General features: G+C 39.4%; 1 protein-coding gene across 2 annotated transcripts in view; it reads right to left on the minus strand.

Moving 5' to 3' along the window:
- Positions 1–632: 632 nt before the first annotated feature.
- LOC111159484 (CTR9 homolog, Paf1/RNA polymerase II complex component) overlaps positions 633–24,781 on the minus strand; it is a 29,894-nt gene continuing 5,745 nt past the window's right edge. The window contains exons 5-25 of one of the 2 annotated variants that reach the window (XM_022521992.1): positions 24,407–24,496; positions 21,023–21,171; positions 19,247–19,354; positions 15,694–15,801; positions 15,318–15,554; positions 14,992–15,081; positions 14,751–14,879; positions 14,464–14,647; positions 12,585–12,673; positions 11,911–12,096; positions 11,712–11,799; positions 11,383–11,531; positions 9,538–9,654; positions 9,212–9,357; positions 7,845–7,916; positions 7,231–7,366; positions 6,930–7,076; positions 6,361–6,518; positions 5,159–5,255; positions 4,417–4,529; positions 633–1,712 (exon numbers count right to left, since the gene is read on the minus strand). In XM_022521992.1, the coding sequence (XP_022377700.1) occupies positions 1,286–1,712; positions 4,417–4,529; positions 5,159–5,255; positions 6,361–6,518; positions 6,930–7,076; positions 7,231–7,366; positions 7,845–7,916; positions 9,212–9,357; positions 9,538–9,654; positions 11,383–11,531; positions 11,712–11,799; positions 11,911–12,096; positions 12,585–12,673; positions 14,464–14,647; positions 14,751–14,879; positions 14,992–15,081; positions 15,318–15,554; positions 15,694–15,801; positions 19,247–19,354; positions 21,023–21,171; positions 24,407–24,496 (3,020 nt within the window). In that variant the 3' untranslated portion in view covers positions 633–1,285. The remainder of the gene's footprint in view (positions 1,713–4,416; positions 4,530–5,158; positions 5,256–6,360; positions 6,519–6,929; positions 7,077–7,230; positions 7,367–7,844; positions 7,917–9,211; positions 9,358–9,537; positions 9,655–11,382; positions 11,532–11,711; positions 11,800–11,910; positions 12,097–12,584; positions 12,674–14,463; positions 14,648–14,750; positions 14,880–14,991; positions 15,082–15,317; positions 15,555–15,693; positions 15,802–19,246; positions 19,355–21,022; positions 21,172–24,406; positions 24,497–24,781) is intronic. The other variant, XM_022521993.1, reaches the window with a different exon arrangement.

Raw genomic sequence — 24,781 nt, forward strand, 5'->3', positions numbered from 1 at the left:
TAAAGAATTATAGAAGTTTTAGGGCGCCTGGCTGGCTTGGTCAGTGCAGCATGAGACTCTTGATCTCCAGGTTATAAGTCTGAGCCCCATGTTGGGTTTAGAGGTTACTTAAAAATAGAATCTTTAGGAGACGCCTGGGTGGCTCAGTCTGTTAGGTGTTGGCTTTTGGCTCAGGTCGTGATCCCGGGGTCCTGGGATCAAGTCCCACTGGCTCCTTGTTTGGCAGGGAGCCTGCTTCTCCCTCTATCTGCTGCTCCCCCTGCTTGTGCTCTCTCTCACAAATAAATAAAACCTTAAGAAAAAAAAAGAAAAATCTTTAGGGGCAACTGAGTGGCTCAGTCAGTTAAGCATCTGCCTTCAGCTCAGGCCATGATCCCAGAGTCCTGGGATCTAGCCCTGCATCCGGATCCCTGCTCAGTGGGGAGTTTGCTTCTCCCTCTGCCCCTCACCCCTCTTGTGCTCTCTCAAATAAATAAAAATCTTAAAAAAAAAAAATTTTTTTTTTAAAAATAATAGAAGTTTCCAGTAAACCTTCAGCTTAGTTCAGGTTCTCCCAAATATTTGCATAGTTTATGCCAAATTTTCATATACAAATGTACTGAGCAAATACAAATGACACGATGTTACCCATAAAAGTTGGCGAAAGAATTTTATTGTGTGGCTTATGTAGGTCTTCGCATTCTACTAACAGAAAAGCATTTTTCCACATCTTATCCGACCTAACAAATCATATATTTGTGATTTTATCTACATGGCTGCAGCATTACACTACTAAAGAAAACCTTCCTTTCACTTGTACTTTGGTGCAATTATACAGTAGATATCTCCTTGCCCAGAAAATAAAAATATTCTCAATCTCAACTTAAAATGGAACAGAGACATTAATACCAAGTTTCTTGCACCACTCGGTAAAAGATTGCAATAAAAACCAAAACAGTATGCTGCTTAACACACAAGATGATCAGACGTCTGGCAGTTTCAGTCAAACCTCTGTAGGAATGGTTTAGCATCTGGGTTTATTTTTACTGCAGTTTTCACATATGACAGGTGGAAGTGTACCATAATGAAGAATAGTCACGTTCTTCATTTGCTCAAGAGACTCAAATATTGGACTCCAGCACAGGAAGTATCTCTTGGGGCTTAGTAATATACAAATGGGTAGAAAAAAAACTGCCTTAGGAAAAATTTCACAATTGTTTGACTAAACATCTGAAACGTTTTTATCACAGCTTTCATATATTAAAAAAGTTTCCTCCCGAGATGAAGCTTATTTGTGAAATAAAACCTAGTCGCTATCATCTGACGCATGTTCTGAGCCCCGATCTGAGACCTCGTTGTTGGATCCCTCCGGTTCGGATTCATTTCCAGAGCCCTGGCCGGAGCCCTCATTATCAGAGCCTCTCTCGGACTCGCGCTCGGACTCGGCGCTTGGAGAAGCGGGGCGAGAGTCCACGTCTGAGCCTCCGGAGCGGCTTCTCCCGGACTGCACAGACTCGTTGTCGGACTGCTCCGAACCCGAGGGCCTTCTCTTCCTGGCCGGCTGGTCACTGTCTGAATCCTCATCCGACTGCCGTCTGCGGGGCCTCCGGGGACTGCCTGCCTCGCTGCCAGACTTGCTCCGGTTCCCATCGGAATCGCTCTCCGAAGAGGCACGCTTCTTCCGAGGCTCTCCCTCATCCGAGTCGCTATTGCTGTGGCTGGTGCGGTGATGTCTGGTAAAGACAAGCACTGGTTAGACTGGCCCATGGGAGACTCAAAGAGCAGAGAATGCTTTGAAAATGTCAGGGCACCAAATGTTCTATTTATGACCTGCGTGGTGTCTACACAGATGTTCATTTTTTGTGTCCCGTTTTGTAAATTTGATCTATTTCACAGTTTAAAAAAAGGATTAAAAGGAAAAAAGAATAGGGTACTTTGATTATAACACAGCATTTAAACAGTAAACGAGGACTCTCATTGGCTTATACCAGGCACCCTTCATCAGAATGAAGCACTTCTCAATTTCATACATAAAATTATGAAAAGGGATAATGAATTTTCATAAACAAGTTCAGAGCAGCTGAAGTGAAACCCAGGATCTTGCTTGGCTGTCGACTCTGAGCAATTAACCCTCTCCCAAGGCTGGATGAGTGGGACTCCCCGCCATCCTGTCAGACACCTGAAGAGCAAAGGCACCATTCCTATCCATGATCCATCCGCGGCTGCACTAGGGCCCTCCACCAGCACAAGACTTACTTCAGAGAAGAAGCTGGGGCTAAAAAGGCTTCTGTAGCTTGCTTACTTCCGCTCGGAGGTCCCCCCTACTTATCAGCTGATGGGTTAAAAGGAAAGGGACTTGTATCTATGCTTGGAATGGTGGTGGCACCCAGGAAATCTTGGCTTCCTGGAGGCTCTGGAGCACAGAGCATTCCCTTAACTGCTGTGACAGGTGCTCACAGGCTAGAGCTTTGCACAGGAGGACATACTTCTCTTGTGGCATACTTCTTAGTTTTGGTTTCCATGACAAATATTCCAGGAAAAGAATATTAAATTCCACAGGGTTCAGTCTAAGAAGGGAGAATACGATGAAATATATTCCTCTGTTTGGAAATGAAACCATCTCCACGTGATTGAAGAAAGGTTCTCTGTGCTTAAATCTGAAAGAAGAAACCTAGATGTACAATACGTTACTTGGGTCACCCTGAGTGGACATGAAGAGTGGCTGAGAGGAGGACGCTGTATATTCATTCTGTATATATGCTAAAGGCCAGTGGGCCTCTCACAATTCAACTCCTATCATTCTATCTGGCCAAATAAGCAAACACTCTGTGATGGTCAGGACCAAGTTTAACTGATACAAAGGGCTCAAATCAACTTGGTCTTGACCTCCAATATAGTTTAGCAGTAGCTCAGCCTCTCACACGGACCCTTCTGCCTACACATTTTAACAATGCTCATTCTAAAAACACACACCTCATTGCTCTGCTCGTGCATGCCTCTCACCACTGGCTGGGGTAACACTGTGGGCAAAGGGCAAGGCAACCACAGTGTAGGTCAGCCAGTGTTTTCAGAGAAAACAGGAACTGCAAGTCTTTACAGATGGTTCCCTAGAGCTCGCTCCCCAGGAGGGCAGCACCCCGCCAGCATCCTCAGCTCCCTCAACATGCTAACCAAGACTCAACTCAAACAGCCTTCCTCTCACAAAGCCTGTCTCCTACAACCCTCCCCTCAAACTCCAGAGTAGGTATTGTCCCTGGAGAGCAATAAATGAAATCGTAAGTGATAACACTTATCCCACGATAATGTGGTTTTTGGCTTATCTGTTATTCTCCACTGCTTCTAAAGCATAAACTTGAGGGCAGAGTCCATGACTCTTTCCTCTGTATCCCTCAGATACAGTGTGCACTCAGCACACTATCTCATGGAATTTTTAGTGAATGTTCAAGTGACTGTGGAATGAATGAATGAAATGATGGCCATCAGAAGAAATATAGTGTCATACAGCATTCAGAGTCCCTGTCTACGAATTCAAGTTGGGGAATTGAGGGACAAGTTTAGGACAAGTAAACTCAAAGACTGCTTCTCCAGGTGCACCATGAGCTAAAGAAGAGTAGTGGACAAGTGGTCTAGGAAAAGCCCCTCCTGGAGCTGGCAGGGCTGAGTCACCACTGCCCGACAACGAAGGAAACGGTCAAGAAAGTCCCATCTCCATGTGGCCAGGAGCAGGCTACTCTAACAGTTTTAGCTGGCCTGATAGTGTAGCAAAGCAATACATTTCATTTAGAAGGATGCCATCCAGAGCTAGAACATGTTAAGCTAGGTGAAGTAAGTCAGTCAGAGAAAGACAAATACCATATGATCTCACTCGTATGTGTAATTTAAGAAAGAAAAGAGATGAACATATGGGAAGGGGGAAAAGAAAAAAGGAGAGGGAAACAAGCCATAAGAGACTCTTAATAACAGAACAAACTGAGGGTTGATGGAGGGTTGTGGGTGGGAGATGAGCTAGATGGGTGATGGGCATTAAGGAGGGCATTTCTGATGAGCACTGGGTGTTGTACCTAAGTTATGAACCGCTGAATTCTACACCATAAACCAATATTCCACTGCCTAAAATTCAAATAAAAAAATAAAACAGCAAAAAAAAGTAAGAGTAAAATATTGTAAAATAAAATAAAACTTCACTATTAAAAAAAAGAGAAGGAGGTTATCCAGGAAATTTCAGCTAATATCCACAGAGAAATAAGATCTCAAAATAGGTTTTCTTCTCTGAGGGACAAACATGTGACAGGACAAAAATGACAGGGTTAGATTAAGATGTGTGCTGAGGTTTCTGCCAGCTTTGACAGAAAATTCTAAGAAGCTGAAGAGAAAACATTTTGGCACAGCCCACTCTTATCTTTCATTAGGAGAATACACTAAGGGAACAATTCCTACCCTTCATCAGCAATTTTAAGTTTATCTTCGTCTGAAGAATCATCACTTGACGATATTATGGCTTTCGACTTTATTTTGCCCTTCATTGAAGGAGGCAGACGTTCTGGCTTGGGCTAAAGAAAGAAGACCAAACATAACAGATTATTTAAGACTCTTAGGTTACATTACATTAGGATGTTTTGTTCAACTAAGTTTGCAGTGTAATGATAAAACCAAACAGCAATGAAATCTTGCCATTTGCGACAACCTGGATGGAACTAGAGGGTATTATGCTTAGTGAAATCAGTCAATCAGAGAAAGACACCCATCATATGGTCTCCCTGATATGAGGAAGTGGAGATGGAACGTTGGAGGTTTGGGGGGTAGGAAAAGAATAAATGTAACAAGATGGGATCGGGAGGGAGACAATCTCACAAAATCTCACAAAACAAACTGAGGGTTGCTGGGGGTCGGGGGGTCAGGAGAGGGTGGTTGGGTTATGGACATTGGGGAGGGTATGTGCTATGGTGAGTGCTGTGAAGTATGTAAACCTGGCGATTCACAGACCTGTACCCCTGGGGCTAATAATACATTATATGTTTATAAAAAAAATTAAAAAGTTAAAAAAAAAACAAATAGCAGCCATTACACTTCAAAAAGAAGCATTTCTGCTTGAAGAAACTGCAAGGAAAGAATGTATTCTGGTGCAGTGCGACCCTTCCTGCCGACAATGGGGATGAAAACCACAGTGTTAGAAACTTACAGCCTTCTTCTTCTCTGCTCTTGGGGGACGGCGCTTTTTTGGTTTGGGGCCATTTTCGGTTTCATCATCGTCGGATCCTTCTTCTCCCTTTGGAGGTCTTATATAGCGGACATCGAGAGAAAGTCTGTCAAGATTCATTCACACCTAGAAAGTCTAAGACTACTTTGTCATCGCCACATACTCATTCTGAATACTACTCTCTACACGTGCTCCCTCAATCACACTGTCCTTCCTCGAGGGCAGAGGCCATCATTTACAATTGCTGTACACAGCTCAGGAGTCTGCAAAAACCATGGATTTATGTGATGTCTACCAAATAATCACGTCTCTGTCGAGTCCTCCTATTAATCTAAGATAACCTTGACTCTTGTACTTGGTGGAGCGATAGAAAATGTGATGGAAGACCCAGGCTCCAGATCTTACATCTTTCCTCTCCTCTTCCTTCCTTCCCAGTTACTCATTCTGGGCCTAGTGAGGCCATATCATAGCTTCCATTCCACAGGTCTGTGTCTAGATGAATTCATTAGGTTCTTCCCCAAATACAGGTAGTGAAGGGCTGAGAGGAACAGGTCTCGCTAACTTCAGGGAAAGAATGTATTTTTAGAATGCATAGCATGTATAGCCAACTGGAGGTTCCTGGACAGGGGAGCACCATGAGAGAGGAACAGGACAGCTCAGGGGTACCTCCAGGTGAGGGATGGGAAGGGTACCGCTTATCTTAACAGCAAATGGCACCGGGAAGATTCAAAGGCCCATCTTTTACATTAATTCACACTTTATATATCTAGCAAAACTTGAGGTGGGCATCGTTACCATTTTACACAAAGGAAACTGAGGCTCAGTGACTTTCCTAAGATTGCACGTGGACAGGTAGGGTGGATACACCCAGTTTTCATTCTACATAGCATACATTTTCCCATAAATATTACAATTTTGAAGACATAAGAGAGGCAGTGATGACTAACTTGCAGCTCTCACAGGAAAGCTGTGGAGATGTGTGGCAACTCCAAGTACTCAAGGGCTTTGGCAATGGGGTCTATCTTAGGATTATTATGATTAAAACAGGAAATGGGGAACAAAAGGCTTTAAGGTCTGGGTGGATCAAGTGATCACCAGGTTCCACAAATTCTAACACAAGGAAGATTCAGGTGAGAGGTTCTCTGTCACCTTTATGAGGCTATTCACAACACCCTGATTAATACCTTCTCCTCTTTTTCTTCTTTCTCTCACCACCCTCCTCTTCTTCGCCTTCTTGTTCACTACCACTGCCCTTTCTTCTCTTCTTCTTTTTGGATATAGGCAGGTCATCGTCGGTATCATCATTGACAAATTCATCAAACTCTCCTCCCTTTTTAGAACGCTGAAATCCAAACAAGACTAAAATCAGTTCTCTCCTGGCCGGTGGAATGAGGCCAGATCCTATCAGTCATTTGACAAACAAAGGACCTTTTTTTTTTTCTTTATCAAGTTGCAAGGAAGGGGTGCTTGATGAGGCCCAATGTTAAAGACTTCTAGTTAGGATGAATTGCTCAGATGTCAAAAATCATCAACTACTTAGGCCACTACAAGGTACAGTGTGCTGGACTAACACTGGAATGCATTTCTAAGTACTGGCTACCACTGAAAGCACTGTGTTGGAAGACTATCTCTTAGCAAAGAAGGAAGTCAAACTTAAGAACTGAACACTGAGTAAATACAGATAACGATATTCATTTCTGGGAGTCAAGTGCCAGACCTGCGGCCATCCGTCTTAGCAGGAGTGCCATCTTACCCTTCCACCACCGCCACCTCTTTTCTTTTCTTTTGTTGCTTCGGTCTCTCCAGTAAACATAAGAATATTTTTGGTCTTCTCTACATACTGGGCCCGCTGTTCCAAAAGTTTCTTTTGCTCTTCCTTTTCTCTGAGACGTTTCTCTTCCTATGAGGGAAAAAGAGTAGGAAAACACTACATCAAAATATTATGTTGAAAAAAAATCCTGATGACCATCGGAAGAACTTCTTTTTTTAACATACAAGATTTATGTATGCACACAATTCTTAAGTTCTAGTATAACTGCAAACACAATAAATACCTGTTCTTTAAGAAGTTTCTGCCTTAACAGTTCCTTTTCTTGCTCTTGTTTGGCCCGTAACTCCCTTTCCTCTTCGTCTTGTTTACGTGCCCGGGCCACATGGTACTGGGCCTGGCTCAGTAAGTCAGAGCACTGCCTACAAAATTTCAGATTCAGAGAGACATGAATGCAGTTAACACACTTTTTGCTGAGAAACTCGGAACATCTCTTTTCCTTAGACGAACTAAAAAGTCTGAAGCAGGACTCTTAGCTGATATCTAAGGGATATTTTAATCAGCAAAATTAACTTAGTTTCTCAAAGTCAAGACTGTCAACTACAGTAACTTTCCAAAGTATAAGCGTCCTCTCCAAGCACAAATGTAAAGATTTTCAACATTATCTTTACACGTGACTCAAAGAGTCAAGATAGAAAAGTATTTTCTCCACACAACTTAAATACTTGAACGAAATTGACTGTCATATTCCCTGACAGGACCCTTAGGAAAAAGCCTTGACCCAGGCTGGGGAGCCCCACAGAGGAGCGGGAAAGACTGACCCCTGAAAGGCCACCCAGAGCACACTGATTTCACTGCCTCCCACCAGCCAAAGTCACCTTCCAGAAATAGTAACATTACCTGGCTTCTGTAGCAGCAAGGGCCAAATCGAATCTCATTTTGTCTCCCACTTTACTCAAGTAACTGAAGTATCTAAATGGAATGAGAAAATACAATAATTCACTTAAAAAAATTTCTAAGGAGGGACGCCTGGGTGGCTCAGTGGGTTAAGCCACTGCCTTCGGCTCAGGTCATGATCCCAGCTTCCTGGGATCAAGTCCCACATCGGGCTCCTTGCTCAGCAGGGAGCCTGCTTCTCCCTCTGCCTCTGCCTGCCACTCTATCTGCTTGTGCTCACTCTCTCTCTCTCTCTCTGACAAATAAATAAATAAAATCTTTAAAAAAAAAAATTTCTAAGGAAAGGCTCTTTACATTTTTAATCTGTTCTACAAAAATAGTCTGAGAATAGGTTTACATGTTTACAAACAAGTTTACTGACTTATACCAACCTGTTTGATACATGAAAGGCTAGCATCTCAAGAAATTATATATGAAACTCACTTAAAAAAGACTCTCATCAATATAACACTCAATATGTTTAATAAAATACAAGTTCATGAAGTTAAGTAGTCATATTTAATATTATTGGCAAACCCATAAATAACCAAAAATCAGCTCAAGCAACAAATATTTACTAAACACCACATTTACTAAATATGTCAGCATGGAGATTAGGAGATGCAGGCCATGAAAACACAACCAATGTATCAGGCAAGGCAAGAAATGCCTATATATGAATTTAAATAAGGTTGGACAAAACCTGAAAAGATGTCAGGCTTTGATTTTACCACTAACTGAATTACCAAATAAATCCTATGAAGGTACATAAATTTTGAGCTAAGTTCAACAAACCTAATCAATATTTAATAAGAGGATAGGACTTAATAATCTTAGCCCAATGAAAATTCATATCCCATGAAAGACACACCAGTATAAGTAGAAAAACCACATAAGTGAAGCCTAAAAATTTCACGTGTGTAAACTGCAGGGTCATTTTATTGTCAGATTAATAAAAATCTAGGGCAAGCTTGCAAAGCTCGTCAGCCAGTTCTAGGGGAGGCTACATGATCCAAATCTGGCAGGAACCTGGCCACCATTTGGCGCCACCTGGTGGCAACTGTCTGCTTTGGCTTAAAAATCAAATAGAAAATGATTCTCTTGACAAAGTGTTTCTCGGCACCTTTTAAGATGGATGGACAGACTGACTGATTTATGATCTTATTTATTTATTGGTCAGAGAGAGAGCACAAGCAGGGGGAGCGGCAGGCAGTGGGACTCGGTCCTGAGCCGAAGGCAGACACTTAACTGACTAAGCCACCCAGGTGTCCCAAAACAAATGGATTTAAAGAACAAAGCATTTCAGAAGTTGTTTCTACAAAATTCTTTACCTATGTGCAAGCTCCAGTTCTTTCACAGCATTAAGTACTTCCTTCAGATTACTCTTTTCATCTTTCAGAACAGAGGTAGCTAACCTTTGCAGGACCAAGGCCACATTAAACATAAGTACTGTATCACTGGGGGCCACATGTCTAGCCTATAAAAAGGAAACAAAGCAAATACTTCATATGATTGAATGATATGAAAAGGATTTTAGCCAAATAGGGTGTTACATATATATATATATATATATATATATGAACATGCATAAAATAGAATTAAAAAAAACCACAATGCAGCACAGAACTAAATGAGAATAATAAGTTTTCCTTTTTACCTTTAGCAAAGTCTGTTTGCACTCCTGTAACTTGCCACACTTGAAGAGGGCCCGGGCCAAATACAGCACAACTTCAGTGTTCTGGTGCTTATAGAACTTTCTGAGGCAGTTTTCATACTGTAATAAAAGAAAAAGTTAGTTAAAATACAATAAGGGTTAAATAATGTTGTCATCATGTAACAAGATTTCAGGTGATTTTAAAGCTATGTGAAAAGGTGTTTTACCTTTTGAGTAGTTAATTTTAAAGAAAATTTGAGAATAATTTTTGACATTCACCAGGACAGATTTTCACAACATGAAAACCTGATGAAAAAAAAAAACAAACCCACAACTAGATACTCAAAATAGTTTTTCCATTTGAAACTCGGACCAACACTGAAAGGACAAATAGACTGGATGGCCTTTTTCATATCTCTAGCAATACTATCTAGAATCAGCTGACAACTTATTAAAAAAGTTACACACCTGGCTCCTTTGGGTTATACTACCACCTTTCCTTAGGATTGATGGAACCTACTGGCAATGAGCATGTGAAGACTCACAGTTCTGGTTGTTAACTTCTTGATAAAACCAATATATAGCAATACTGGTGTCAACTTTGCCATGAACACTTCACTTTTTGACCATGGAACTTATCCTGTCATAGGTTAGATCTTTTTCATAGAAGGTGGTTAGAGAGCTTCCCCTTGAATATCCCTAGTAATTAATTTGCATTTTTTTAAAAGATTTTATTTATTTATTTGACAGAGAGAGATCACAAGTAGGCAGAGAGGCAGGCAGAGAGAGAGAGAGGGAAGCAGGCTCCCTGCTGAGCAGAGAGCCTGATGCGGGACTCGATCCCAGGACCCTGAGATCATGACCTGAGCTGAAGGCAATGGCTTAACCCACTGAGCCACCCAGGCGCCCTTAATTTGCATTTTTAAAAGGCAACATTATCATTCTGCAGATCAGGAAGGCCCACCTTCAAAAATACCACCTCTGAGACCCATATGCAGTCTGGAGTCTATAAATCTTTGTGACCAGTGCCTTCAAATTTTCTGAATTTGATAATAACCAACCTTCTTAGGAAAAAGGTTAACCACTTTTAGGAGATTGACTGCACTTGCCTTCTACCTCTGGTAAGAACCTTGTTTTTTCTAACCATACTATTTCCCATAGAGCCTAAAAATCCTTTTACTTTTTAATATGCTATAGATGCTAAATATATATATTTTTAAAGATTTTAAACCCATGACCCTGGGATCCAGAGTCATATGCTCTACCTACCGAGCCAACCACACACCCCTAAATGCTAAATATGACTCTTTTACTTCAAGCTCAAGCACTCCACAAATATGAAAAGCCTAACAGAATTTCATAGTGATGAAAACTAATCCCCATGGAGTTTTTCTCTTTCTTTCCAAAATGTCTTTTAACCTTTCTGAAACTCAATTTCTCCCATGAGAAAGAAGAGTGTAAAACAAGCAAATATTAAACCCTCCTATCTTCTGGGTACTTACTGATATACTAGGCATGTTAGTGCCAAGTACGGTATCTAGTACTCTTCATACTGGATCCTCATACAGTTCTGTGAATTTAAGGTACATGAAACCCATTTTATAAATGGGGAAACTGGCTCAGAGAGGATGTCCTTTGCCCAAGGCATGTGATTAGGGTTGGAACTAGGATTCATATCTCTGTCTGGACACCAAAGACTGGCCTTAACATTATATGATTATAAGTTTCCGAAGAGACATAGTATCACACGAGATAGCACAGAACTCCACAACAGGGTCAGAATAGTTAAGAAAACATTTGTTCAACAATGAACACAATACAGAAATATCTTGAATGATAAACTATTACCATCTGAACAGCACTGATATACTGCTTCTGTTCCACGTAGATGTGTGCTAGGTTCAACCACACATCACTGATATCTGCTGTTGCTTCTCTTACTTGGGCAAATACATCACGAGCTTCACGAAAATATCCTTTGTGGGCCAAAACAGCTCCTAAAATTATAAAAAGGCTCAATATTTAAGAATTTTCTAATTGGAGCCAGAAAAACAACTGAAGGTCCTGTTTTAAAATAACTACATTTATTACATTTAGGGAGAAATTATGATCTATAAACATTCCTTTGAAAGCACTTATTTCACAGATCACTACAGATCCCCAGGTCTTATAATCACCTATGCCATTAGCAGCATACAGATTCTTTGCATCATTTCTGAGTACTTGTTTATAGATGGCCAGAGCACGATCTTGATGACGCTTTTCCTACAAAAAGAAATAAACATTATAAAACAAAATTCAAACAGGAATCAAGTGTCAGTTTTGTTTTAAAGGGATGAAACAGGAAAAAAAAATGAAGAGACAAAAAGAAATTACCTTTTCCCGATCTCGGGTGGGCTGATGCAAAGTCTGGAGCCAGACGTTGCCAAGAGCCAGCATAGAATAAGTATCACTCTGTGTAGATGGTTGTTTTAATATCCTCTCAAATTTCTTCTGTCCTGGACCCCATTCTTGTTTTGCTAAATGAAGATTACCAATCAAAGACCAAGCATCTGGATGGTCCTAAAACATAGATGTGTAAAGAATCAAAATCTGTAATTTGAATTCAGAGACATCAATCACCTTTCCATGACAGCTAATTACTGAAGAGGTTTACAAGCTACATTTACAAAATTGAGAGTGGAGATGGACTAATGAATTGTAAAATCAATCTAGCGTGTAATTATCAGCATGAGAAATGCAACAGAATGGAATATAGGAAGGTCATCAGTGTAGAGCACACGGCAACAGCATAAAAAGATTTACAAAACTTACATTTTAGTTGTTTCTATGCACACATGTGTACTAGGCTATGATGTAAAGGCTATTTCTGTGGGCTACAATCAAAAAGTTTAGATGACTTCTACTCTCTAGTAGCTTTAGCAAGTAAAAATAAAACAAGAGATGTCAAGATATTAGAAATATGATAGACATTAAAATGTAAAACTGATTTACTAGGGAAAAAAAGGTGAGAAAATTGTTTTTCAAACCTAGGAGTTAATACTACCAACCTGATTAATTTGAAGAGCTTCCTTAAACCAATCTGAAGCCTCATAAAAATTTCCTTTATCTCTAGCCATGGCTCCTAGGCGCAGATAGCCTGAAATTATACATTTAAAAGTTTTTACATTTAAAATATTAGCTATTTTAAAGCCTCAGTCTTCAGCTCAGGTCATGATCTCAGGGTTCTGGGATCGAGCCCCATATGGGGAGCCTGCTTTCCCCTCTCTCACTGCCTGCCTCTCTGCCTACTTGTGATCTCTCAATCTCTCTCTGTCAAATAAGTAAAATCTTAAAAAAATATATTAGCTACAAAAGATCATTATTTTAAAGTCACACTTTTGAAATGATTGTATTTTGTTAATACATTCATACAATGAACAGAAATCCTACAGATGAAAAAATATTGAGCACCAATAAAATTAATTAATAATCTAACAAGTTAAGGAGCAACTCTGTGACCATCAAGTCTCACTGTTTGAAATCTCAGATTTATCTCTGCCACTCTATTCCTAATGCTAGCACCCTACTCCAAGTCCTGATCTACACCAAAGTTATTTAAAAAGCTTGGAGCAGGGGACGCCTGGGTGGCTCAGTGGGTGTAAGCCGCTGCCTTCGGCTCAGGTCATGATCCCAGCGTCCTGGGATCGAGTCCCACATCGGGCTCCTTGCTCAGCAGGGAGCCTGCTTCTCCCTCTGCCTCTGCCTGCCACTCTATCTGCTTGTGCTCACTCTCGCGCTCTCTCTCTCTCTCTCTGACAAATAAATAAATAAAATCTTTAAAAAAAAAAAAAAAAAAAGCTTGGAGCACTTTTTTTTCCAGTTAGTCTCTGATGCATGACACTGTCACTTTTTCTTAAAAAGCTGCTTGTCATATGGCAAAACAGCAAAAGCATGGACTACTAGGGATTACTAGTTAGAAAATCTGGGCTCTAACTGTGGGCTACCACTTAAAGAACAGTAAGAAAGTGTCACACAAATGTAAGTTGTTACTTTCTCCAGAAAACGTCAATGTCCTCAGGCCAACTAGCAATGGTTTACTATTGCCTATCAAACCAATTCAAGTTCAGCCTGGCATTCAATTAAAATCTTACTTGTTTTAAATCACTTTTGCATCCATAACAGCATGATCAGGGCCAAGTTAATAGCTCCTGATTTAACCAGAGTCAAAATATCATAACTTTAGGTGCTTTTAAGGGAAGTACAGTATTATAAATTATTTTTAATTTAAAACTTTCCAAATTTTACAATGTCTAGTGTGTAAAAACTCAAGGTAGGATATTTTAATAATAACTATTTCAAAGTAAAATAGTGTTCATTCTTAATAGTACAAACATTGCAAAAATGTTAATACGAAATCAGAGCAGGAGTATCACATCCATCACCAAATAAGTCAAGGAGTTGTTCAAACTGTTATAAAGGTAGTTGACCCACTAAGGATGGCCTACCCTATGAAATATATGGTTCAACTGGTTTTTAGTTATTTCTTTTAGTTTCTAGCATAAATTTAAGTGAAGCTTCATTGTTCTGTTTTATTTTTTTAAGGCCATAAATTTGCATTAAAGGAAAAGGGGATGTTATAAACCTTCACATTTTTTTACTATTGGTTCTGAGAAAGATTTTTTTCAGGCTGAATTTTTGCAGCTGTTGTGGGAATTTTAATTTATAAAAACAGTTTACAGTTCTTCGGGCACGTGGTGGCTCAACTGGTTAAGCATCTGCCTTCGGCTCAGGTCATGATCCCAGGGTCCTATGATTAAGCAAGCCCTAAGGAGGGAGCCTGTTTCTCCTTCTTCCCCTGTCTGCCACTCCCCCTGCTTGTGCTCTCTGTCAAATGAATAAATTTAATCTTAAAAAAAAAAAAAAAAAGCAGAAGTTTACAATTCTTACAGTCAACATAATTAGGATGTTCCCGTAAGATGTTTTTATATAGTTTTTCTGCTTCATGGAATTCACACATTGCCTCATACAGCCTGGCTAAATTATACGATGTTGTAACAGAAATGGCATTATAATAATGTTCATCATGCTCAGCTTCTGCCTTTGCGCGATCCAATGAGGCCAAAAAATATTTCTATAAGAAAAGAAAATTACATGTTAAAAGACAGTTGATACATCTCAAAAGTGTGCATTCAACTTGACAGTATGTAAGAAGGGATTTATTTCCAGTTTCCTACCTTTGCCTCCCCTAGATTTCCAAGTCTAAAATGGAGGGCACCCACATTATTCAGAATCTCTGGGGGCACATCAGCCTGCACTTTCTCCTGAAGGATCCGTGTAGCTGTTCCATAGGCTGAAAGGGCACCCTGTATTATCATGGTGGAGACAAAAAGGTGTAAGTGAAAATGAAAGGGAGAAACACTACATCATGCTTTCAAAAAACACATTTGTAGGAGACGAAAAACACTGCTAAAATACCTGTATATCAGTCTGTTCTAAGATTTGTGCCAATTCAATCCAAGCTTCAACGTCATCAGGATACTGTTCTGTGACCTTCTTCAAATGGCCCTGGGATAAAAAGAGATCACTAAGCTGAAGTAGGATTAATTCAGCAACTATAGGCTGTCAAAATAAAAAGTGGTAGCTACTCTACCTTGTTTAATACGTCAACTGTTCGTTATTTCAACTGGAACAAGCTCGGCTAACAAAACTGCTTCCATCATATCTCTACTAGCAATAACAAGAATGAGGCATGACAGTCTAGTGATAAGTATGAGAAAATAGCTACAATTTTTTAAAAGTACCTTGGCAATATCTCGTTTTTCTTGATCTTCTGAGGCAGCATATAGCGAGCCAAGAATTTTCATAGTTTCATAATTATTAGGATAAGCTTTCAAAACTTTCTCAAAGCACTGAGATGCATTTTCTTTGTCACCTCGATAAATGTACATTTGTCCCAACCCAAAAAATGGCAGCACAAAAGAGGATGAAGCAAACTGTGTGGCTTGATAGTAGTACTGGAAAGCTTGGTCATAATCTTCCTAAAAAATGAAAATGAAACAAGACCAACAGTATGTACAGAAGTTTATCTTCTTTTCCATGTAGAAAAGTTTTTAAAAGACTCGAAACACTATGAAATAACAGAATTAGACATTTAGAGAAGGTTTAAAATGATCTTACCTGAACGTGGAATGATCTAGCCAGCTGATAACAACTTTCTGCTTGCATAGCCTCCACTTCTGTATTATGGAATGCATGGAGAGCCAAGTGTTGGACTTTGCTATAATCCTGAACAATGAGATCCAGAAATCAACTGAGTCAATTCAAACAACTCTAACAATCTCAAACATAAGGCTTCCTCAAATTTCATTTTTAAAATGTGTTCACTGGATTACCAGTAACAGTGCCGTATCCAGAATTACTAATCATTTTTCTCATTCTCCTTGCAGATAAATTCACTTACCTAGAACTTAACATCTATCCATCACATCCATTACTTTATTTATTTATTTATTTATTTTTAAAGATTTTATTTATTTATTTGACAGAGAGATCACAAGCAGGCAGAGAGGCAGGCAGAGAGAGAGGAGGAAGCAGGCTCCCCTAGAGAGCAGAGAGCCCGATGCGGGGCTTGATCCCAGGACTCTGAGATCATGACCTGAGCCGAAGGCAGCGGCTTAACCCACTGAGCCACCCAGGCGCCCCTCCATTACTTTATTTAATCCCGCAACAATCCTTTGAGGTATCAGCCCTATTTCTGTGATGAGAAAACCTAAGAGAGGTTAAGTCTCTTATTACTAGTAAAGGAAGCAGTTACAATTCATTGAGAATTATTATACACTAAGCACTGAGGTAGGTATGATACTTAAAATTCATCAAGCCTCAGTCAAAAACCCTGCAAAGAGTATCATTATTACCATTTTATTGATGGGGAAATGGAGGCTTAAAGAAATAAAGTGTGTTGCCTAAAGTGGAAAAGCTAGAATCTGGATTTTTTTCTGACTCCAACGAAATGTTCTAACACACAAGGGTAGCAAGCTTAAGTGACTGGATTTGAATTCAGCTGTCTTCGAATGCATGGGTCATGACTTTCCCCTTAGATCTGACTTAATTTGAATTATAGAGCTAATCTAACAGTCTCGAAGTCAGAGTTCATACATCAGGGGGTAGGAAACATCTTTCTTGTTTTAATAGGGATATGTTTTATCCCTATGAGAAAATAGATAGTAATCTGGTCTGGGAAGCCTTTGTTAGGTCAACAGTCAGTTTCAACTTTTTTTTTTTTAATATTTTTAAAATATTTTTTTAAATATTAGGAATAATAATGTGATTGCTATTTTTAACAGTAACTGTTTTCCATTAGATAAGTATTTAATATGCACACAACATTTAATCTTAACTGCCACTCCTCAAATCCTGTAAAATAGGTTTTATTACTGTTTTACCTAAGTAAATTAAAATTTAGGGGAATTATTTGCCCAAAGCCATAAAACAATAAAATGGTGGTACCTGAATTCTGAACCAAGTGATTCAAATTCTACACCTGGAATTATGTTACAAAGCCTTTTAGCTAAATTTATATATTGCTCCCTGGGATGAGGGTAAAGGACAAATGTTGGGTTTGGAATATAATTTTTCTATTTTTATTATTCTTTGACTCATGATAATATCTTTTAGGGAATAAAATGATTCCATTTTAAAATTTAACATAAAATGTATTAGAGATTACATTCCATTTTAAAATCCTTATTCACATCTCTTTGGTTCCCCCTCATGCCCCAATTTTTGTCCCCAGTTCCCTCTGCATTCTAGCCGCTTCTCTTTCTGGTCAAAAACCGAGCTCAATTCTCAGTTCTTCCTGGAATTCTGTGTTACTTGCTCCAGGAGTCACCATAGCTCCCATCTCTAATCCCACCTCACTACTTACTGAAGTGTCTGGGATGTTAGTAATACCTTTTCTTCCTAGCTAAATGATTCTTCTATCGGGGAGACAATGTAGTGTGGTAGGCAGTTAATTAAAATACTACATCTCAACTATACTACCTGCTAACTGAGTGAATTTTGTCAAGTGATGTTACTTAACTTTGCTGAATCTCAATTTTCTTATCCATAGAAAGGGAAATAGAAATAAGCTGCCTACCTCCTTAGGGCTGCCCTAATGATGACAGATGAAGAGAACATATGTAAGCATGCTCTAAACCTTTAGGACATATATTCAGTGCAAGATAACTTCATGGTGCTGATCACATAACAGGTATTCAGTAACACTAACAGACTGGCTTGATTTACATACTTCATGTACACAATCTAAAAGGTTTTGAACATGTTAAAAAGTAAGGCTTTGGGTGCCTGGGTGGCTCAGTTGGTTAAGCAACTGCCCTTGGCTCAGGTCATGATCCTGGAGTCCCAAGATGGAGTCCCACATCAGGCTTCCCACTCAGCGGAAAGTCTGCTTCTTCCTCTGACCCTCCCCCGTCTTGTGCTTTCTCTCTCTCAGGTTCTCTCTCTCAAATAAATGAATAAAATCTTTAAAAAAAAAAAAAAGGCAAGACTTTATCTTCAGCAGTGGAAGGGAGACTAGCATTGAAAATTAAAAACTAGGGGTGCCTGGATGGCTCAGTTGTTAAGTGTCTGCCTTCAGCTCAGGTCATGGGGATAATAATAACTACCTCTGACTATTATCTGACTCTTTTACAAATTCATGGAATGCATTTTTTTCAAGTTTTCTTTATTTAAGTAATCTCTATATCTCACGTGGGGCTCAAACTCACGACCCTGAGATCAAGTCACATGCTCTTCTGAAGGATCCAGCCAGGTACCCCCACGGGATTCATTTTTAATAATACTTGATATTTCATAAGTATTGACTGCATATTAATAGCAATAATAACAGTGATATGCTAACATTAGTAAGGACTGATACAGTTCTGTAACTTTTACCTAAATTGCTATTAAATTAAAGTTCCTGGTACAATTTAGTATCTGGTTTCCGTATGGCAAGTAACTTTCATACTTACTTTATAAAAACTTTGCCAATGCAATCTTGGATTTAGTATTCAAGAAATCTAAAATACCACTGCTTCTACAGAATTAGTGGCAACTTTAAAAATTACATCTTGATCAATATGCAAAAATAAACAAAAACTTCAATGACTTCTTGGCTGCTTACATAAGTAGGTCCAAACTCCTTATATCACACAAGTACCTCACTATCTGGACCCAATGCATTGTCTAGCATGAGCCCACCACATGCCATGCTTTTACTACGTGCTATTACCACATCTGTGCCTTTGCCCTTTCAACTACCCAAAGACCTCCTCCTAAAAACCTACTTCAAGAGCTTTTCCTTCTTGGTGAAAACCCTTCTTAGCCACTTGGTCACTTCCTCTTTCATTTCTCTACCACAGCAAGATACAGACTTTTATTTCTATATTTACATTTGTTTACATGTCTGTGTTTTCTACGAAACTGAACTGAGTACAGAAACCACACTTTACTGATCTCCACACCTCTACTGCAGTGTTGGGTACAGAGTATAATAAAGGGTCAATAAATATTAAATGAGTGAATGAACAAATATACCCATCCCCAATTAACTAATACAAATTTTAATTTGAAAAAAAACTACATTTTCAGTGTCTTTCCAAGTTAAAAAAATAAAGTATCAACGGCAGAACAGAAAAACAAATCAGGATTTAAAAGCAAACAACTTTAATAAATTGACTTCTCTTACCTTTTTGAAGAAAAAGTGATTTGCCAAGTGGTTCAATACCATAGGATTGCTAGGATCAATAGTATAGGCTCTGGAAAGAAGCTGGACACCATTTTTGATGGAATCAGCCTAAAAGAAAAACAACAACAACAGGGTCATTACTTAATTAGCATTTTTCCAAAGTTTTCTTTATAGTCTGAAATAAGGTTATTTAATAAATCTAAGTTCAGACACCAAAATATAGCTCTTGTTTCAGTTAACCTTCAGCAGGGATAAAAAAAAATTCAAATAGTGAATTAAACACATCTTTTTGATGTGGCAGATGTCTGTGGATTACCCAACAGCCAGTTTACCCCCTTACTCTGTTAATAGAGTCCCGACCGGACTTTGCAGCCTGTGATCTTTTAATTTCAGGAGGGAAAGTTCCCTCTTCCTCTTCTCAAGCCCCAGGGGATGAATGATGATTGATCTAAACCAGTCAAGGTAATCTATCCCTTTCTCTCGGGATCAGTCTAAGGCAGTGGTTCTAAATTGGGGGTGATGTCATTTTTCATCATCACGACAGGGAGGACGTTAGCTGGCAGAGGTCAGGGATGCTGCTAAACATCCTACCAATGGGTAGGATAATTTCCCACAGCAAAAAATTATCCAGCTCCGTAAGTCAACAGAGCTAAGGCTGAGAAACTCTGATAACCCTGTCTAGACAATTATACACAAGAGAAAGCGTGATGGGGATAGAGCTGCTCTAAGAGAAATCTGTTTATCCTTTCCCTTTCCTCCTTCTACATAAGGTTGATGAAATAATGAGAGCTTGGAGATACAGCAGCTATCCTGTAACTATGAGGTGACAGACACAAGGAGGAAAATCCACATATTATGAAGGACAGAAAGATGTAAAATTCTGGGTTTGAGGATACTGAAGTGCCAAATCCAAGACCTTAGATGACTGGTTTAGTAGATAATAAAAACCCTCATGTTTAAGTCACAGCAGTAGGCTTTTTGTAACTTGCAATGGAAAGCATTCCAAACTGACGTACATCGTGTAGCTCCTTTTTTTTTTTTTTTTTAAACATTTTATTTATTTATTTGACAGACAGAGATCACAAGCAGGCAGAGACACAGGCAGAGAGAGAGAGAGGAAGCAGGCTCCCTGCTGAGCAGAGAGCCCGATGCAGGGCTCTATCCCAGGACTCTAAGACCATGACCTGAGCCGAAGGCAGAGGCTTTAACCCACTGAGCCACTCAGGCACCCCATCGTACAGCTCCTTATCTGAAATTCTGAAATCCAAAAACTTCTTAAAAAACATGTTGTTTGGTAATCTTAGAACAAGCTTACATAGGGGCAAAACTTCACCTGAATTGTGAGGTTATCCTACTAGTGTGAACAGTCACTCATTATTACAGAGAAATATAAGTTTGCATTTGGGGTGGTGTCCTAATACCTGGGTGTTAATATATTATGCAGTGCAGGCATCATATTACATTTTTTTAAAGACTTTACTTATTTATTTGATAGACAGAGATCACAAGTAGGCAGAGAGGCAAGCAGAGAGAGAGAGGAGGGGAAGAAGGCTCCTCGCCAAGCAGAGAGCCTGATGCGGGGCTCAATCCCAGGACCCTGAGACCATGACCTGAGCCGAAGGCAGAGGCTTGAACCCAGAGCCACCCAGGCACCCCTCATATTACATTTCTATTCTCTGCAGTCTTGACCTCTAAAACACTCTGGTCTCAAGAGTTTAGATAAGGAATAGTGAGCCTGACAGATAAGTCACGAAAGCTTTTTTTTCATTCACATACCTCTTTATTGTTGAGTTCTAGTACAGCCAGTCCAACCAATGCTCCCACACATTTGGAATTGAGTTCAAGGGCTCTGCTGAATGCCAGACGAGCTTTCTCCAGTTTGTTAAGTTTCACAAAGCAATGGCCCATTCCTAAACGAACTTCCGCTAAAAAAAATAGTCCATCTGTCAAACTAGTGCAATTTTAGGGTTTAATTAAACAAAATGCTTTAACATTCTCTATGAGTTGCAAAATCTCAAAATTAACTTCAGTATTACTACACTATAAAATCTTTTGGTGTATCACAAATTTGGTTTCAGTGGATAGTATACCATACTGTCCATCCCCTTTCTTGCCATGAACAGAATACCTACAATACTGGTATTTTTCTTGCACTCCTGGCTATACTGTACCTTCAGTATCTAATTTTCAAAGAGCAATTTAAAAAAATATATATTTCTTTTTTTATTTAACAGACAGAAATCACAAGTAGGCAGAGAGGCAGGCAGAGACAAAGAGAGGGAAGCAGGCTCCCCACTGAGCAAAGAGCCTGATGCGGGGCTTGATCCCAGGACCGTGGAATCATAAGACAGCAAAAAGTTTCACGAAGGCCTTCAATACTGTGACTGACTACATGTACAAACTGTCATTCCCTTCAGAGCTGTGCTTATTATACATGCTATCCAATTTCAAGGCCATGTCAAAACTCCACCATGTTCTCATGAAGGGCCAACCTCCCCACTGGACACTGGGTTTTACCCCTTCTCATCTATTTAAGGACACCGCTCCAGCAACTCTCACCTATTTTTCCTGCATTATCAAATTCTCTCTATGTATACATGATTCTCATCCACATACATTCTCCCATCTAAAAAAAAAATCCTCTCCATTCCATTTTCCTCTCCAATTGTCAATCCACTCCTATTCTTCCCTTGATAGCAAAACTCCTCGAAAGATCTATCTATAGTTGCTGCCTAACTTTCCTCTTCCATTTTCTCTTAAGTGTATCCACCAAGCATCTCATCCCCACCATTCCAATAAAACTGCTTTTATCAAGGTCACTAATGATTACTATACTGCTGAAGTCAATGATCAGTTCTGGGTTCCTATTTTACTTGACCTAACAATAGAATGTGACAGTGTCTGACCTTGTCCTAGAAACATTTTTACATTTTACTTCAAGGACATTGCCTTTACTCTCTTTTCCTCTTACTTCTCAGGCTCCTTTGTTGGTTCTTCTTCAATTCCCTAACCTCTACAATGTCACAGTGCCCTAGAAGACCATCCCTGAACCTCTTTTCTATCTCTACTCACCTGGTGACCTCATAGTCTCATGGCTTTATATACCATCTATATGTTGATGATCTCCAAATTAATTACTTCAGCTCAGACCTCTTTCCTGAACAACAGCTCTCCTGACCTCAAGTGTAGGTCTAAAAGGTATTTTAAAATTTTCATGTCTAAAACTAATTCATCTTGGAACTATATTTTCCAAACGTGCTAAAATGTAACTCTACTCTTACAAGAAGTTATTTTTGATTTCTCCTTTGTCTCATACATCACATCTACTCCATCAGTTCTTCCTTCAAAATATAGAGATTCCGATCACTTGTACCTCTATTATTACCATCCTAATGCTAGCCACAATCATCTCTGACCTACATGAATGCAACAGGCTTCTACCCGGTCTCCCAATTTCTATACTTGCACCCCACCCCACTCTAGTCTCAACCCAGAGGCCCAAGTGATCCTTTTAAATATAAGTCAGATCATTACTTACTCCTTTGCCCAAAGCCCTCAAATTGCTTCCTATGTCTATCAGAGTAAATGCCCAAGTCTTTTTAATAATCTATGATGCCTGACATGATTGGTCCCTGGTTCTATCTTTGACCCAGTTCTTACTGCTTTTACTCCTTACCTTGTCTCTCCACTCCAGATACACTAGCTTCCTCATTATTCTTCAAACTTGCAAGACCCACTCTTTCCTCAGGACCTTTGTACCTCCTATTCCCTCTCTCTGGGAATAATCTTCTCCCATATATTTACATGTCTATTATTTTAAGGTCTTTACTTGTTACTATTTTCCTCATCAACATTTCTCTTTTCTTCTTTTTTTGGAGGGGAGGAGGAGCAGAAGAGGAGAGAGAGAATCTTTTTAAAAATATTTTATTTATTTATTTGAGAGAGGGACAGAGCATGAGCAGGGGAAGGGGCGGGGGGAAGAGGGTGAAGCAGGCTCCCCACTGAGTACAGAGCCCAATGCAGGGCTTGATGTCAGGACCCTGAGCTGAAATAAAGAATCAGATGCTTAAACGACTGAGCCACCCAGACTCCCTAAGAGAATCTTAAGCGGGTTCTTTGCCCAGCACAGAGCCCAACGCAGGACTTGACCTCACAACCCTGAGATCATGACACAAGCCAAAATCAAGAGTCGAATGCTTAACCAACTAAGCCACCCAGGCGCTCCCTGGTCAACCTTTCTAAGTAATCTCCCAATTCTTCTCATACACCTTTACTGCTTTATGTTCTTTTTGCCGATATCTTACAGTATATATTTTACTCATTTTCTCTTCCCCACTGTGAAATGAATTCCATGAGGGAAGGGATTTTTTCTTTTTTAAGATTTATTTATTCATTCCAGAGAGAGAGAGCAAGCAGGGGAAGGGATAGAGGGAGAGAGAGAGAATCTCCATCAGACTCCCTGCTGAGCATGGAGCCCGACATGGGGCTCAATTCCATGACCCCAAGATCATGACCTAAGCCAAAACCAAGAGTCTGACGCTCAATCTGCTGAACCACCCAGGCACGCCAAGGCAGAGATTTTTGTCTCTTGGGTTTACTGCTGCATTCCTTCAGTCTCGAACAATGTCTGGCACATAGTTGATCTCATTAAGATTTGCTAAATGACTGAGATTTCCAACAGAAAAATAGAAATAAAGCAAATAGAAGAAATAGAATAGTATAGCAAATAAAGAAATAGAAAAATAGTATAAAGCAAAAAGATTATAATATGGTCTAAAAGAGATGCCTGGGTGCCTCAGTTGGTTAAGCTTCTGAATCTTGGTTTCAGTTCAGGTCACAATCTTATGGGTCATGAGACTGAGCCCTGCATCAGGCTCTATACTCAGCAGGGAGTCTGCTTAAAGATTCTCTCCCTCTGTCTCCCACCCCCATTCATGCATGATTGCTTACTCTCTCTCCCTCTCTAAATAAATCTTAAAAAAAATAAGATCTGCTATTCAGCTTTTGGATCAAACATAATATATATTTTTTAATTTCAATTCTGTCATTTCAACAACCTACAGCATCTTTTCACAATAACTTCATAGTCAACTGCCAAATCCTCAATATTTTCAGTTGGGTCATATGCAGCTTAGACTTCAGAAAAAGTTTTTCTCCTACCTGGACATCCTGGGTTGGTACGCAATGCTTTCTTATAGTAAGCAAGAGCTCCTCTGTAATCCTTCTTGTTGAATGAAATGCAAGCTTTACCTATTGTAATTTTTAAAAATAAACATTCACTGACTAAAGAATACAAGTCTCATATGTTCTACATGAACTCACCTAAATCAAACACATATCTGAATAAGAAATAATTGAAAACAGTGAAAATGATTTCGTATTTAAACTTGTTTTCCATAAAGATATATTAATTTTACCTATAAATAAATAGTCCTGTTAAATAGGATAAAATAATTAAAATAGCTTATAGTTGTCCAAATAGACATTGCTTATTGACTCTTTAGAAGTGGATAACAAATTATTAACTGGTGTGTG

The sequence above is a fragment of the Enhydra lutris genome, unplaced genomic scaffold (assembly GCF_002288905.1).
Source record: "Enhydra lutris kenyoni isolate GAN:26980312 unplaced genomic scaffold, ASM228890v2 scaffoldscaffold68, whole genome shotgun sequence".
In the NCBI taxonomy this organism is placed as follows: domain Eukaryota; kingdom Metazoa; phylum Chordata; class Mammalia; order Carnivora; family Mustelidae; genus Enhydra; species Enhydra lutris.